Below are 18,847 nucleotides of genomic sequence, written 5' to 3' on the forward strand. Positions count from 1 at the left end.
ACTAACCCCAGTTTGTCAATATCAAGTACAAATGCTAAGAAGGCTTCATTTGGACTCACAAGAGTGGTAAAGCACACTCAACTTACTTGCCATTGTTTCATCAGTTCTCTGACTCCCTTGGAGTCTTCTAGCAGTTTCTCCTTCCTGGAAGCATCTTGGAGGACATTGGCAGTTGTTTCAGCTTCTGTAATCCAGGAAAGAAACTTCTCCAGGTCCAGAGGGAACTGTTGCAGTAACCTATGAGTTTCTTCCAAAGCACCCTCTCGCTCACTCACTCTGTAAAAGACAAATAGGCAGATGTGATTCACAATTATCAGTACGGTACATGCAACGAACTCAGTAAAATCAGCAAAGATGGTGTGTTGATGAAGCTCTCCATTTAACCTACAACCAGAGTACCATGGTCTTTGCTTAATACTCATATCTAGTTAATCTAAAGTCTTCTTCTCGGAGGACAGCATGCAAGTGGAGTGATTAAAAATAAACAATGGGCTGGGGATGTGGATCAATGGTAGAATGTTCACTTACTAAATTGAAGGTCCTAGGTTTAATCCTTGGCCACTCCCTCATAGATTTATATTGAAATGGACACACACACACACACACACACACACACACACACACACACACACACACCATATAGATATATATAGAGAAAGAGAAAGGTAGACTTAAGTTGGGAGGTGAATACTAGAGATAGATTGGAAGGTACAGAGACAAAAGTATTTTTACAAAGGCATTTCATAGAAACAATTGTCCAAACTATCATCTGGCTAGACAGTAGCTTATTAAAAGTATTTTGTTAAGTTCATACTGTATTACCTCGTGGTTGTAGACTAAGGATAGTATCCAAAAATAAAATGTTGCATCAAGTTGGAAAAGTAGAAATTTACAAATCAGACAAATAGTGATTCAGTTCCCAATATCCTTTACCACTTGTGTGATATGGCTTTCTACTAATTTCTCTGATTTTTCATTTCCTCTTCTTCATTAGCTACTGCTATGATGAGCATCAAACTTCACATATTGTGACTACTTATTATTGTTAATAAAAATGTTAGTTTTCTGCCTATACCCCATTTTATAATTTCCAAATTTAAGAAAAAACTGAAGAAACAAAAATGCCTTATGAGAATTTTTTAAAATCATACTTTCTAATTACATATACATATATGTATGTACAATATATATTTATACATATATATTGCATATAATGTGGATATACATACAAATGCCCTGAGCAAAGATTTGTATAATAATAGCTCAGGAAGGAAAATTGCCTTAAGCAGTAACAGTCCCATCTAAAAAAAATTCAGGTGAATTTTGTCTGCAATGAGGAAATTAGTACTCTATTTAAATGCCTTATTTGCCTTCTACAACTACACAAACACTTTCTGGGACTAAACATAAGCTAAAAATGGATTTAAAAAATTGAACACTTGAATATGATACACACTGCTTGTTAAGATGTGATTGTCAATAATTATGCAAAACTGCAATTTATTTTAGCAGCAACTTTATCACGGGATGTGCAAAGCAGGCAATAAACAACTCCTGCCGAGCTGGCTGCAGCAAAGCCCCCAGCAGAGCTGTTTATTCATCATGGGTGAGGTTTTTGCTGAGCACACAGTCTTTCACAGTGTAGTCTCAGCGCTCATACTGGATAAAAATCTTCTGTCTGCATTAACTGGTAGAGGAGAGAGTAGGTTTATGAGGATACCACTATCAGAAAAACATGAGCATTGCACTAAGCTATTTATAAACCCTGAAATAAATGTTAATATTGTACAAGTAAAAGGTACCACGGGGTTCATTCTAGTTGGACAAAGTGGATAAATCTGGAACAGCTGCAGGGCTAACCTGGACTGGTGGTTTCCCTAGTTTGTAGGCAAAATGTCAATCCAAACAGAAATACCCAAATTGTTGTCTGTTTCTTAGAATTTTGAAATTCAATGCCATTACCACAGCTCTAGGAATCTGAACATGAACGTTGGGCATGTAATCCAGAGGGAAGCTCTCGAGTAAGTGCTGGCAATCTCCTGTACTGCCTTGCAAAAAAGAGGCAGTTTCCTGCAGGTTTTTCTGCCTCCAGCCTAAAACTCATGATAGAAATAAACTGTCCCATTCTAGAAGACAAACGCTGGCTAAGACAGACTGATTTTTGAATATAGTCCAATTTCAGACACAATAAAAGGACAATGTGAAAGTCTCCCATGGCAGAAGGCAGAATGAAGTTGAAGAGATTAGATGCTGTGCATTTTATTCTCAGTGCCATCTTCATGCCGAGGGGCACTGCATCTATCTTGACTCCTCTGCTCTTAAACTGGAAACACCACTCACCTTCTGCTTCCATATCAAGTAACTAGTAAATAACCTCCAAAGTGGTATTCAGGAAGCCAGATGAAAGGACTCTATCCAGACAATGTGACTTTCAGCCAAATCCTACCAGCAGTTTTCTGCTTTGTAAATTAGGCCCTTAGGGAAGCAGAGGAACATTTTCAGGACAGTAAGGCACCATTTTCTTCAAGGAGACCCTCGTAGTCTGAAATATTGACAACATCAGGTGGAATATTTTATTATTCAGGAAATCCTGTAAAAAGAATTCAATGGAAGCAACAGCAGACACATCTCTTCAAATGGGCTATTTTCCAAAGCTGTTGGATCACAGATCAATTGTTGTTTCCTTCTTGGGGGGGTGTTAATGATTACAGACTTACTCCTGGGTTCAAGGCATGTACATTGAACTCAAAAGATTTAATTGTGTCAGAAATAAGTCAAGGGTACGCAATTTCCATATTTGTGCATTCAAATTTGGTCAAAATGTATCCCCTATTTTTCATTTTCCTCAACCATATGGCTTTGGATACTTATGTGATAAATAAAAAATATAAAAATAATGAGAATCATAAAGACATAAAAGATTGGCTGAGGAAAAAATACTGCAACCATTGATTATTTTAAAGTTTCTCTATTTAGGACATGCAACACTGAGGACCCTGAAGACAATTTCACTGGATTTTAAGTGTAATAACAAGTATATGTAAGAAATTGTAAAGTATTTTAAACTGTAATCTACTATATTAAACTGTAATCTACTCTAAGTGCTTTCTATATAACGAAGCTTAATTATCACTATTCTAAGTTTATAATGCATGAAAATGCCAGGAATTTGATGGAATAAAGAATTGGTGATTTCTAAAGGTTTACTTTCTAGTGCTAAGACCTCCTCTCTTAGCACATAAATAAGTGTGGTGTGGTTTCAAAATATGGTTCATGGACCAACAGTCACAGCAGCAGCATCTGAGAACTTATTAGAAATGCAAATTCTCAGGCCTCAGGCTAGATCTACTGAAAGAGGAACTCTGTGGGTGGAGTCCAACCAGCTGTGTTTCAGCAAGCCTTCAGGGCATTCCAAACACATGCTAAAGTTTGAAAATTACTTCTGCTGGGGACAAAACTTTGAGAAGTACTGTGTAAGTAGACGCTGGGGTGTGCTGTTCAGATCCCTGATTGAGACTGCTGGATTTCTTGCCCAAGTTTCTGGGAGTTCTGCTGGCTGAGGGTTCTCATATGTCAGCATTATTTGAGAATAGGAAACAGTTAAAAGAGCCCCCTAAATCGGGTGTTGGTGGCTCACGCCTTTAATCCCAGCACTAGGGAGGCCTTGGCAGGCGGATCTCTGTGAGTTAGAGGCCAGCCTGGTCTCCAGAGCGAGTGCCAGGGTAGGCTCCAAAGCTACACAGAGAAACCCTGTCTCGAAAATCAAAACAAAACAAAAAAAGAGCCTCCTGCTCCAAAGTTGCTCCATTCATCCCTGAAGCAGGCAGAAGCCATTGTGATACCAAAACAAGAACAGGAAGAATACACCATGCACGTTAATGGTTGACCAAAACAGGAAAAAATATACCTTCAGGTCAAGAGTTCTGTTTGCAGTTAAGGCAATTAAGACTAAGTTCCTGTTTGTCCTGTTTGTTTGACCCATCCATACCAGATGTGCTTGATCACACATGGGCTGGAAGTATGTGGGCAGGAAATATGTCAGGATGTGCACTTGCCCTTGATTGGATGTAAGTAGAAGATGCACAGGCAGGAAGTATGTTAGAAGATATGCTTGCCCCTGATTAGACCTGATTGGAAATATGGTGGTCGCGGCTTTGCTTTTCTAAGACCCTGCAAAACTTGACTCATGGATATTTCCTGGGAATCCATCAGTGGACCCAGCCAGAATCCATTATCCTGGCCAGCATTTAAATTAAAACTTGCTTCAAATTTGGTTTAAAATTGTTGAATGTCTTTTTCTCAAGGATCTCAAGATTAACAACATGCAGTGGCTTACATTTGGTATCTGATATGTCTGGCTCTAGTGCATCAACTCAGGAGAATCCTAAGGGACACCCTGGTTCCTCATTTGGGGTAGGGTGGAGCTTAGACAACTGTCAGCAGTCAAACTCATTCAGCCGGGCTTCTAGTTCTGCTTATGCTACTTAACTTTCCTTCCATCACAAGTGTCAAGCCACAGCACACTTCTCAGTAAAATTCTGAACATTAATTGCTTTCTTCGAATTTGCTTTCTGGAAAACTGAATGTATGGGAAAAACTAAACACTTTCTCATACAGATTGTAATCTCCAAAAGAGATGATGGGGTTCTGAAATATCAGCTAGTAAAAGGAGTGTTTGAAAGAAAATTCTGGAACTATGCAACATAATGCAAAATTAGATCAGCCCCCCAAAATGCTTATGAAATCACAATGCTGAGTAAAGGTGACAAATCACAGAAATTGTGTCCCCTGTAGTCATTAAAATACATTTATCAATGCAGTAAGTAACCCTTCTGTTATTTTATACATACACATACCCTCCTGTGTGTTCACAGACATACACATACGCATTGCTTTATGTGAATAAATCTCTAAGCCTCCACAAAATCTATGAAGCTGAAATCATAATTTTGATGTGGGATAATTTTAATATATAAAAACAAAGGACAAAGGGAAAGGAGAATCTTTATTTTCCAAGATACGGGTGAAGACTTTAATGTGAATTGGAAATATGGGTGGAAAAACTTTCTCGATGAATTATATTTATAGATAAAAATTATGTGTAATTGAACGAAATAAATGAAAAGGATGAGGGGGTGCAAAGATTCTGTCATAGATAAGAGAGATGCTCATGAAGCTACACCCCTGCCTTGGGAGCTACTGACAGTTGAAGGGATACTGAGGGAGGGAATGTTGCTTTCTTCAATAGTATGGTCACTGAGAATTTGCTCATATTCTAGTAAATAAACCCCTTTCCATGTTGATACAAGCCACCATTGGGTCACAGGAAGACAAGGAAGTTTGGAGGAAGAAAGGACTTCATAGGGAGGGATAAGAGAGGGTAAGGGGGTGAGTATAATCACAAAAATATCTGTATGTATACACATATATGTTAATTTAAAGTTCTTTCTCCTTGTTGTGGATGAATGAGACAAGGGTTCAATCTGTAGTTCTTAATTCCCTGTAATTAACAGCATTCCTCAAACTCAGGACAATCATACTGCTACAGCCTCCTCAGTCTTAGGAGAGTCACCATACATACATTAAGCTGAAGTTAAAATTTTCTGTAAATACAGTTGCTATTATTATGCTAACTAATTAGTTATATTTCAGTGTTAAAAACACATTTTTATTGAATTTTTATTAAAAACACATTTTTATTGAGTTTTCTCTTGCTCTCATTAAAAAAGTAACAAACAAACATCTTCTTTTGAGACAGGGTCTTATTGAGTATTCCTAGTTGGCCTGGAACTCCTCAGGAAAACCATGCTGGCCCTGAACTCAAAAAGATCCACCTGCCCTTGCTTCTTGAAGAGCTTTTGTTCTTAAGTTCTAATCATCCCACCCCCTTTTTTTCTTTCTTTTCTCCTTGAGGTAGAATCTCATAGCCCAGGTTGGCTTTAAACCCACCACATAGCAGAGGCTACACTTGAATTCCAATCTTCTTGCCTTTCCTTCCAAATCTTGGGATTTCAAATGTAAACTACCATGCCAGCTATTGCCTCTCTTTACCTTTGCTTAATTTTAGTTGATAGTTTCCCCCCTCCCAGTTATTGTGACTGATAAATGGATAATCTTTAAATCTGAACACCTCATTCTTATTTCCACATGTGAAGTAACATGTCATTGCCAAATTCACACAAGAATCTATTACATCACTATTAGGTGCCAGGACCTGTGTTTAATAATTATGACACAGGATTCACTATGCTTTAGACGTTATCACTTTACATACTCACTTCCAGTAGAGGAGCCAAATAGGTAGGAATGTAATTCTACATACAACATGCTAGGACTATAAAATATTCAATGGACAATCTATATTCTCTACAATGTCTCAAATGTGCCATATTTGATTGCGTTCATGAACCTCTATCTGAATGTATCAAGAAATTCTTGCCTTTTCCTATCAAAAATATGAAAATCACTTAGCTTAGTTTTTTTCCAGAATGTAGTCATAGCTGCTCAATAAATGTTTGCCCAACATAAAAATAAAAGTAAGAAATCTTTGGATAAACAGTGTAATGACAATTGATTTAATTTTTCTCTTAAAAGAGACTTAGGCTTATAATCTCTTCTATGCCCTAAAAAATAAGTTTTATCTAACTGCGAAGGCAGATGTGCTTATTGCAGTAGAACTACAAGGAATGCTATGGCATTGATTCCTGACCCTCACAATATAGGCATGAATTTTACTCTTTTGTTACTTTACAATAAGCAGGATTGTTAAAACACATTGTAAAAGACACATATAAAGATATTATATTATCCTCATTATAGCAGAAAATATCTAGCTGGTCTTTGCTTCAAAACAACAAAACACAACAAAGCAAAACATTCCTTATTTTCAATGCAGATTTACTGGTTTGTTCACAGACTGCTATATGAGTTGACGAGGTTTTCATTCCTTCTCTCCTGAGGTCTGGTACTAAATACTCAAACTCTCCAGAGTTAATTGGAAACAACAACCTAAATGTTCCCAAAGTATTGCTGATTAGTTCTCAGAAAACTCATTCCAACCTTTTATCACCCCAGACAACACAGGATGATTTTGTAACATGTACAATAGCAACATACTTGAACAATAAATAGATAACTCCTCCAAAGATAAACCACAGCTTTGAGCACAGTGATGCAATCTTCCTTCAATAATACAGATATTTTGTTTTAAAAAATCACCTGGAATTTACCTTTATATAGAAAAAGAATTTAGACAACATTAATAATGCAAAGAATATAAAATATATACTGAATCTCTTTCATTATTTTACCACTATGAATGTATTTAAAATTTAGAATTTACAAATTACATTACTATTATTATTAAAACAATAATATTTATTCACTTTCCTTGAAACCATTCGAATATTCCTGAAAATAAAAATAAGGAGATAACAGTAAAACATGCTCTCTTCATATTGTTCATTTGATTTGACTTGTGTTTCTTTGTCATTAATAACTGAGAGAATTGGTTGACTAAAGAAATGGACATCATATTATGGCAGGTATAACATCTACGTATATTTTTCTCTTACATTAATAAAAAGATTAATATTCTTTAGTTTCTGATCTGCATTTTTACTTTTGTGCTGGTACAACATCAAAAGATACTATTTGGGGAACTTATAAGATAATTTCAGATGAAATTTATTTGATTCATATACAAACACTCAAAATACTGTATTGGAATTCATAAAATTAAAAAGTGTCTTCAGAAAAGATTCAAATAATTCTACTTTCCAGATACACATAAAATTAAGTTAAGGTTGAGTTTACCATTGGAAATAATTTCTATTCTAAATGATATGAATAGTGTGTATATTTAAGGTTCTGGTTACTTACACTGTTAATATCTTTAAATTTTTAAACATGGCAGACAAGATTAAAAAGCTTTTTTTTTCTCCTAAAAAGACATGAAGAAAATACATTTAAAAAGTGGAAGAGGTGGAAGAATCACACATTCCAGCCTGGGTTCCATAATAAGTTTTTAAAAGCACATGGATTACGACGGAGTGAGAGTGTGGAAGGGAGGGAGGCCCAATTAAAACCCATGACTAGGACCAATTCTTTAAAATCTTCTAAGACTGTGCATTTGAGCAAATATATATCCTTATCTATGATAACTTATGGAGAAACAGAAATTTAGATTGTTAGATATCACTTCATAATGACCAGAACATGGTAAAACAGGGAGGTTTTATTTTCTAAGATGAAAACACAAAAATATAGTCAATTCAATAAGTTGTGAAAATTATCATCATCCAATAGAATGAATGTATAGCAGAGCATGTCCGTAGAATATGAAAATATCAATGATTTTATAAGGTCTCTTAGAAGATTAAGTTATGTTGTATAAATATTTGACTTCAAATAACTGGGTCTTAAGCACTTTTGCAGTTAACAGTGCTATTTGGAAAGAGTCCTTTATATCTACAGTCACCATTCTTGGGTATAGCATTTTGTACTAAAGTGGTATTTTTCGATCTAAGGCATGGATACATTTACCTTTATATTTTAAATTACTTGACGAAACTAGGAGGGCAAGTTGTATTAATTTGAACACTTTATGAATTATAAAGGGACCTTCCAGGAGGCTCAATGAGTTTACAACTTAAGTGACAAACCTTGTAACAAACCTTTTAGCATTCTAAGACACTACCTCTTAAAATGACTCACCTGTCTCACTACAAGGTAAACATAATGGATAAAATACATTATTACTTAATGACCCTTTTGTGATTATTATATGAATTGGGATTATGGTATATGTGTGCAGACAAAAGAAATTATTCTTTCCTTATTTACTTTGGCCTCAAAATAGGCTTCAGAATATTATATTAAAAACAGGTAGTAATAAAATACTTTACTTCCTACTAAATAATAGAAAATTTTAGAATATACTTTGGTGGCCTTTTCAAAATATATACATATTTAAGAAAATCCTTTATATGAGAAAAATTAAAATGAAAATCTAATACTTCCTACATTTTACTCCTATAAAGTTTAAATGAAAATAAATCCATTTTATATAGCCAGTAGAGAAATGAATTAATCTCACAAAGTGACTAAATCTTGGTAGATTTTAAAAGAATGACCCTTCTAATTTCAAACCTATTATGATGGCTCAGATATGATTTATAAGAAAAGATGTAAGATTACAATAGTATAAGGTAATTAAAACTTATCAAAACAAAGATTAAACATTTCTACATTTCTTACTTTTAATTACTGGAGAGAACACAGCATCTTAAAAGATCAAGATACTTAGAAAGCCATTGATAGCCTTTAAAATATAAATTAAGATTTGTAAAGCATGTTATAAATTGAGGATTTTGTTTTTCAATTAGAATTGCAAGACCAAACGAGGTGCTGTACTCAGCTTCTTCAAGGGTTCCCTGATACATTCACTACTTAGTATAGTGTTTAACATTCTTCAACATTAACCTACTATAAATTGCATGAGGGCAAGTATTTATACCATGCCTGGCATTTATCATGCAATAAACTCACCTAAAATCAATAAACCTTTTATGAACTAGGCACAATTTCTAAAAATGAGGCAAATGTTTCTGGTTTTTAGAAATCTTATATTCAATTCCTGATGTGAATGCATTGAGCAGTATGAGTAATTGTTTAGGATTTTTCTTTTACAAAAGAAAGGGTTTTTCTAGCTGTTATTTTTGTTACAGAAAACTAACTCTAAAGGAGAGTTATAGTTATAATGGACATGTTTACACACGAGAAGTCGCTTTGCTTTGTCTAAGCATTTGCTCTTTCCATGTAGCAATAAAAAAGATTTGGTAGACAGATTTACTGGGCAACACATTGTATTTAGTTGTTAAGGGCTGATTTTCTGTTAGTCTTACCTGAATATTGAAAAAGAGAGCATACACAAAAAGAACAATGCTTGCCAAAATTAGCTTCTCATTTTGGCAAATTTTCAGAAGTCTTACAAGTAGAATCCTGGTTCAGATACATCAAGTTATAAACAATCCTGGCCAGATATCCATTTTCCTTCTCTTACCCAACACATCTCTGTCTGCTCTATCTTGTACTACCCATAAACTGGAAGGGCTGCTTCTCTGTGACTGTATTCATGAACAGTCAAATTTAGCCAATGTGTCAAGAATGTACACAAAGGCTTGAGACACAGCACCAGAAATACACTTTCACCACTTGACACTGATCTTTCCATTGAGATCATTTGTGTATCAGCATGAAGAAGTTTCTAACTCATCCAATTTGCCATGCATTTAGCTAGCCATTCTCTAATGTAATCACAGCAATGTACTGAAAGACCTTGTAAAGGCTCCAAGGAGGAAATGTAAACATTGCATTTTGCTGATCTACTGATCTAAAAATTTTCAACATCAACTATTTTTCATCTGAAAGATATAGACAATAAGTTGTCATTTATCTCTGTGAATATGTATATCTGAGTTTATTTTCCTAAATTACCTGGCCAATGTTTATAAGAAATTAGTTTGTATTTTTCCTATAGCCTATACCTAAGTACATTTTAGAATTTGGGATAACAGACAATAATAATATATTCCCTATGCTTTATATATTCAATTCAGTGTATTTGCCAACATGGTATTAAAAAGAAACTTATATGGCTATGGGTGGCATATGACATTAATATTTCTACAGACAATATTGTTCAATAAAGGCTGTGGCAATAGACAGAATGGCATCTATGATAGAATAGGTTTGCTAGACACACCAAGAGATCTCAAAAAATTGTTCATTTCATCCAGTTTTATAAAAGTAGCATTGTAATAAAGTGCTCAACAGCCTTAGCCATCAGGGAAATGCAAATCAATACAACTCTGAGATACCATCTTACTACTGCCAGAACGGCTAAAATAAAAAAAAATAAATAAAATAAATAAAAAAATACCCACCAATGACAGTTTATGCTGGAGAGGATGTGGAGAAAGGGGAACACTCCTCCACTGCTGGTGGGAGTGCAAACTCGTACAGCTAAACACTGAGCTAGAATCCAGTTTCAGAGAGAGAGGAGTGAGGAGCAAAGGGTTCAAGACCAGCTGGAGAAACTCACTGAAAAAGCTGATCTGAACAAGGGGGAGCTCAGGGACGGAAGAATGATAGCTGGGAAACCAGCATGGGACTGATCCAGCCCCCTGAATGTGGGTGGCAGTTAAGTAGCCTGGGCAATCTTTGGGGCCTCTGGCAGTGGATCAGTATTCATCCCTTGGACTTTGGGAGCCCATTACACATAGAAGGATACTCTCTCAGCCTAGACACACTGGGGAGGGCCTAGGCCCTGCTCCAAATGATCTGACAGACTATGAAGATTCCCCCATGGAAGGCTTCACACTCACTGGGGAGCAGACAGGATGGGGTAAGGGGTTGGTGGGGAACAGGGGAGGAGGGAAGGAAGAGGTAATTGGGATTGACATGTAAGACAAGCTTGTTTCTAATTTAAATTAAAAAATCTGAGAAAAAAATAAAGTGAAAAAAGTAGCAAACATATCAATAAAATGTTAAGAGGTTAATTTAACTTCATTAATTCCTAGGTCAGTTTTTATCTTTTAAATTAAACAAATTTCATAGATCACAAAATGAAAAATATTCTGTAAAGTAAGGCAATAATTTTGACTATATAAGTAACTGAATACAGTTCTTTGAATTGAGCAGAGAGAGACTAACTGTGGGAAACTTTCCGAAAAACAGGAAACATCGACTTCAATGGCCTCTTAAAATCCAAGATACCACTGAAATTTCTCACTAGGACTGCATACATGTAGTAATTATCCTAATTAATACCTGAACATAAGATATAATTCAATTTTACACACAAATATAGAAAATTTTCCCTCATGCTGCTAACACTTGGTGTCATTTTCAGGAATGTAAGCAACTGCTGTAATAAAAATCAAAGGATATTTTAGTTTGTGGTGTTGAAATTATAGAATTTCAAAATAAAAATTATGTGCATACATATTTCAGTGTTTAAGAACAGAAACACACACACACACACACACACACACACACACACACACACACACACACACGTCTTATAGAAGACCCGAGTTTGGTGGTTCCCAGAATCCATATAGGGCAGATCATTACTTCCTGTCACTCCAGTTCCAGGGGTGTCAGATTAATTCCTCTGATATTAAAGGGGATCTTCATTCACATATTTATACTTACACACTGACACAAAAACACAGAATTAAAACTAAAATAAAAATTTTAAAATTCTGTCATGTGTTGTTCATCATTTTTAAAAGTTACACTGCTGATAAGAATTGTCACTCATGGTTTTTGAGACACTGCAAGAAACCACTGTCACTCTGCATTTGTTAATATTGCATTTGCTGTGTCTTCTACAAAGTTATCTTCCGTTTCAGTGTAACACTGTCTTAAGAGCTGCATACTAAAATACATGTTATTTTATTATACATTGTACACTCTCTTTGAAATCCTCTTTTCACATGTGCCCACACAAAGACTGACGTTCACCATAGCAAATTAGGTGCCCTAAGGTGGTTTTTGTATTTGAAAAGGTCATAGGGATGGTGCATTTGAGAAGTTTGCAGGCCACTGACAGACAACCACAGGAAAACTTTAAGATGAAGGCTATCAAACAGAAAATAAATAGAATTTAAAAGAGGAAATGAGGACATTTGCCTTCTGTGAACCCAATCTCTGATCCTCCCAGCTCCATAGAGAGCGAAATAGCATTTTAAAAATTGCTCCCTTTTACAGCCAGCTGTGACTATCGGTGAATGAGAGGTCTACTTCATCTACGAACCTGAATTAAAAACAGCCAGCCCTTTAGTCAGTTCAGAGCCCACAGTCTTGATTACATTTGACACAATAATCATCATCATATCTTAAGACTCAAATCAGTCTGACAGTGCTCGACTCAGGGCTGCTTTTCCCAATTAGCTGAAAATTGCAGCCCAGCTCATCTTCTAGGGAAGTTTACATTTACAATTTTGCTGTGGTGAAAAAGGAATGAATGTGATGGAGGGAGCAAATCAAGTTTCTAGCTTGTACAATAACTATTTTAAGCTCACCAAAATTGGTTAAACCTGTTTGGACAGGACTTAAAAAAAAGCATTATCTTTTTCATTTTCAATTATTGCTGAAATAGAAAACACATAACATTTAAGGTAAGTAGAACTTGGACTAAAAGGGAGAGACAAATGGAAATTGTAAATACTTCTCAAATGAATATTTTCAAAATGAGTAGTTACTTTTGGCAAAAGTCATAGTAAAATAAGTTATATATAGGTATACATAATTTAAAAATAAAATTTAATATCATCAAGATCTTAACAATGAATTTCTAGTATACAATAATAAATGTCTAAGTAAAACATTCCTAAATTGTTTCATATATATAAAAAGGTAAATAATAAAGGTTATTTTATGCATTGATGTCCTCTAATTGCTAGAGTTCTATGTAGATCAAAACAATTTATAGTCTTTTGTGTGGGAATGGACATAGTTTCCTTAAGTAACATTGCTCTCGTGTCCTTATATGCCATGTTCTCAGTGAATAACAATGTAGATTCAGGAGAGTCTAAAATATAGGAAAATAATGGGACCAAATCATTTGAAAATGATGACAAGCTATGGAGGAGTTGAGAACAGGATATATGTTAGCTGCTAAAGCATGAGGAACATATACAGGCAGGAATATGCATATAAGAATAGACAATGTACAAAAGCCCATGGGAATAAAATGCCAACAATAATGGAGAAACACCAGAGGGATGAGGTGGATACAAAAATGAATATGGGGAAGATGAAATTGGAAACAGGATCACGAAGGAGTTGCAGAAGTAACAAGAGTGAAGGTGTAGTTAGAAAAAACTTCTTAGCACCACAAAATCTCATTTCTCCACACATGTATAGAAGACAAATTATTTGGAAGAGCTATTTTATCTAAGACACTATGTTTGCGAATATGCTTAATTCACAGATATTCTGAAGGAAGCAAAAGAAATACTTATCTTTTCTACACTACGGTTGTATTCCTTTGTGATTTAGAATGGAGGTTTAAACTACTGTTTTTGGTGCAAGCTACTATTATTTTCCAAATGTAGAGAAGTCTATCAAGACTCTTGATTGTTTACCTATCATGTGCAATATCCTGAGTTTTTTCCTAATTCTTTGTGGTATGCCTTACTAAAGAAAAATGTGATGTATGTGTTTTTTAGTGAATTAACTGATGCATTCTTTAGGACTGATAAACGATCTGAATAACAGAAGAAACATTTCTTTGGGGGGTTTGTCTTTAGAAAGTAAAGTTTATGTTTTATGTTGTTAGAGCAATTAAATCTTTCAGAGTAGTTCTAAACCCTCTGGAAAAATAAACTCAACTTTTTACTCACTATCTAGGAGATATTCATCCAAATTTTAGTTAAGACTGTATAATGTACCATTATAACTATCATGAAGTTAATAGCTACACCGGAAAGTAGAAGAAAAATAATAAGAGATGAATTTAAAAAATTTAACCTTCTCTCACACTATCAACATGTTTTTTCTCATTAAATGCCTAGTATCTACCTTACATTTTTGATTTATATCAAACTGTAAAACCTTTGGTTCATTCTCCCATGAGTATAATTTGTTATAGTGACAAAATGTTGTAAGACCTTTACTAACTGACCACTTTATTTTCTTCAGTTTATCTCTAGCCATATATAATGACAATACTGATTATGATACAACACTTACAAAAACGCATGCAAATTGACTATCAAATAATTTTGTCCTGTCTCTGTCAATGATCATAAACGCATTGACATGAAGCAGATTTGCTTGGCATATAAAGACATTTTACACAAGTTTTCAGTCCAACACTCCATTTTTCCTGTTCAGCTCTGTGAGTTCTGTGAGCATATACACAAAATAGCATTTACTATGTCACTTCCAAAGCAGGGTTACATAATAGGCCAGTTGGCAGGGTAACTGTAATACATTTTACTTGGAAATATCTTTGAAGATCACCTGAACACTTAATCAACACAGGATGAGATAATATATTTAAGAAAGACTAATGACATTCAGAATGATGGTGCTTCTCAATTTGATCTATTTGTTCACTTCTTGGTATAAATCAAAATGTTGAATTTAATTCTAAAAATGTTACATGTGATTACTTAGGCAATCACTGGTGCCCCAAAGTAACTTTCTAGATCTGTTTTCTTCTACTTCCATGCTGCAGAATCAGAAAACATGCTCAGAGTGTATTATTGCACCATATCACCTGTCAGATTTTCGTTCACATTTCTTCTTGGTCTAACATAGTTGGTATGAACAAAGGATTTGCTGGTAACATCCCTTTTTCTTTATCTTATATTTTTCTTTACAACACTAACACAAATATAAGGCAAGTTTCCCCCAACAACTCAAGTTGCTAGTTCACCAGGAAACAGTTTGAATATTTGGAAGAAGAAATGCTATATAATTAGATACATAGTCTATATAAATACTCACTTGCATATTATTAACAAAATATTTCTCACTAGAAAATGTGAATACCATAAATTTCCCTATTTGATCATGTTTTAAACATATATAACATATGTGTGCTGAACTTTTTTTCAGACAGAGTTTTGTTATAACACCTAAACTGCCCTGGAACTTACTAAGCAGTTTTTTGTAGCCCTGGACATTTCAGCTTCCTGTTTCATTCTCCCAAGTCCTAGGAAACAGGAATGCACCAGAATTTTATGCATACCTCACAAGTATAGTGAGTATTTTATAATGTTCTATAAGTTTTCCTCCTATATTATAACCATTATTAAACTACTTTAAATATATGTTGAAAATAATAAAATATGTTAATGGAAGATATTTCTTCTTAAGAAAAGCAGATCAGAATGTGGATTAATAAACAGCAATTTAATAATTATGAGTTACAATTTCCCAATGCCTATTTCAGTAATTGGCAAATAATATTTTACTTTATTAGAGCAAATGACTTAGAATCTGCATGTATACGGCAATATTAGTCTTTACATAATTTCACTGTGTATTAACTTCACTAGTTCATTCCAGATGGAAGTAAAATTTCACAGGATTTCTTTGAACCTACATACAGATCTGCCACAGTTTGAGTCTGATTAATACTTTCAAAGTTAGAATTATAAATCTCATCCAGGCAGCATATTTATAAAAGCAAACTTGTACAAAACTTTGGTACAGAGACAAAGAAGTTGAAATGAAACTTGCTTTGTCAGAAATAGTGACTGTTACTTGCTTAGATATCTTTTGAATCAGCCATATTAATATACTGGTAAAAGTAGAAATGAATTTGTCGAACTATTTGAAATAGTGAAAAACAATGGATCGCTTTTCTTGAGAACATTTTAAGAGAATTATAGAAAGCAATATCATAAAATTATGTGGCCAGATAAACTTAAAGAGCAAAGGGGAAAAGGAGATCAGTAGTAAACACAATAATTTCTTTGTTAAAGCATGGGGATGTATTTGGAGCCTGAGAAAAAATGCATTCTGTGCTTGAAATTCTGCTGTGATTTGATCTGAATTTTCTCTGAAAGGCCTGTGTGTTGACAGCTTGCCTTTAGATGCAGCAGAGTTCACAGATGGGGCTGGGCTCCTGGGACCTGATTTTGAGAATTTGAATATCATAAATGTCTTATGTCATTGCTGAATTTAAACCATAATGGGTTGTTGGCTGATGGTGGCGAAATTAAGGTGTAGGTGACAGTAGGAGCACGTTGGGGATATTCCCTTGATGTATAAATTTTATCCCATATATCCACATCGGGATACTAGAAGGTGAAGAGCTTTATTCACCCTATTCTACTTTTTGGTGTCCACCATTGGTTCAAAAATAATGGGGTCAAGTGAGCCAAGATCATTTTTTCATCCTTTTAAGCTGCTTATCTCAATAAATTTGCCAAAGCATTGGAAAGCATACTAACTGAAGACTATTTTTTTAACTTACAAATATTTGTATATTGAAAGCAGTAACACAGACTTTGTGTTAAGACATTTAAAATGTTATGTTCATTTGACATGCCACCTAGCAAAATGTAAAGACATCTTTCTGCATGCTAGAAATTTGACAAGTAGGTATACCCTACAGAGCAAAATCCTGATTATCTACCAATAAACAAATCATAGTGAAAAATGAGTACAGTATTCATGGCTTGCAAGGGAGCCTGAACAATTCTGCTGGTCTTTCTGTCAGGAATGGATGCCAAGTAAAATTGGTTGGCCAAGATCACTCTACATGAGAAGCATATTGCGGCCTAATCACACACCCCAACTATTTGGCCGAGCTTCTAAAATTGCCTACCTGCCAGGATAAGTTTTTGTGTCAACAGGAGCAACCTAATAATTATGCTAAAATTTATCATTAGCATGGTGTGAATTACATGTTTTATTCAGTGAAAAAGCACATAACTATGAATTAGTTTCATGTTATTAAAATGTTGATGAGAATAGAGTATCAAGGTGGGTTAATGGAGTTTGTTTCAGGGAAAAACCTTATTAGCAGATCCTAGCAATTATAAAACTCTATTGTCTGTTGTTATATTATTTGTTGCAATCCAATAAAACAAAGACTGTGACTAAGTGTAGCATATTTTAGTAAAAGTATGTCCAGCTTCATCCACATTTTAAATGCTTTCCTCTCTAATCTCCTGCATGATATCTCAAAAAAGAGATCCACTGTAATTCACATATGCTTTGGCAGAGTTGGTAGGTCGCTTTCTGTTTTTTGCCTTCTATATTTCTTCTTGAATAGTTCATAATCTTTTAACAGACTATAAAGTGGCAATAACTGTCCTGAAGTAATAATAGAAAAGATGTCTTAGTAAAGCTATTAGTAGAGAAAAACCATTCATTTGGTTAATATGGCAAATACATGGGGCTATGTTGAAATGAAGGGTTGAACTCATGACATTATTATTTAGGTAACATTCAGGAAATAATTCTAATATAGGGTTGCAGTCTAGATGCTCTGCTCCCTATCTTGTCAATGCTTACTCAGTGCATCTCCCACTTATAGTATTGGGCCACATGCTAAAGTAGCACATAAGGGCCGGGCGTTGGTGGCACATGCCTTTAATCCCAGCACTCAGGAGGCAGAGGCAGGGAGATCTCTGTGAGTTCGAGGCCAGCCTGGTCTCCAGAGCGAGTGCCAGGATAGGCTCCAAAGCTACACAGAGAAACTCTGTCTCGAAAAACCAAAAGAAAAAAAAAAATCTCATAAGGTTCCCATTTTAGAAGAGAGATGCATTCTATTCTTTTCCTCTACACATTCACAAACATAGCTTGTTGATCAACAAATGCAAACACCACAATACATAGTCTGATTAATTCTACCAGAAATAATTTGCTGATACTGATTTATTCTTTTTTCCTACCATAGAGCCATTGTTTTAGTTCCTATTTATTAAGATTCCATGAAGTGACTTCTGGCACACTCCCTCATAGTATCATGTGTTTGCACACTTTGTCTTTACCTGGGATCACTATTTGGGAAGGTTGTGGAATCTTTAAAAGCTATAATATTGCTAGAGGAAATAGATTACCAAGGAAAGGTCTTGAGGTTTTATAGCCTGGCCCTACTTCCTCTTCAGTCTCTGCTTCAAGAAAGCAGATGAAATATGATCAGCCATTAGCCCATGACCATGATGTTGCCACCATGATGAAGTATATTCTCTTGAACTTTAGGCCCAAATATGACATTCCTTCATTAATTTGCTTCTTGGTAGGTCTTTTGCCACATGAATGAGAAAAGTAGCTAATATATTAATAAATCATACCTTACTACAACAATGTA

General features: G+C 34.9%; 1 protein-coding gene across 3 annotated transcripts in view; it reads right to left on the minus strand.

The window, feature by feature from the left end:
• Window positions 1–18,847, minus strand: part of Dmd (dystrophin) — a 1,637,847-nt gene that overhangs the window by 515,049 nt on the left and 1,103,951 nt on the right. For all 3 annotated transcript variants that reach the window (XM_035449892.1, XM_035449894.1, XM_035449893.1), the window contains one exon: window positions 87–276. In XM_035449892.1, coding sequence (XP_035305783.1) covers window positions 87–276 — 190 coding nt within the window. The remainder of the gene's footprint in view (window positions 1–86; window positions 277–18,847) is intronic.

The sequence above is a fragment of the Cricetulus griseus genome, chromosome X (genome assembly GCF_003668045.3).
Source record: "Cricetulus griseus strain 17A/GY chromosome X, alternate assembly CriGri-PICRH-1.0, whole genome shotgun sequence".
NCBI lineage: Eukaryota > Metazoa > Chordata > Mammalia > Rodentia > Cricetidae > Cricetulus > Cricetulus griseus.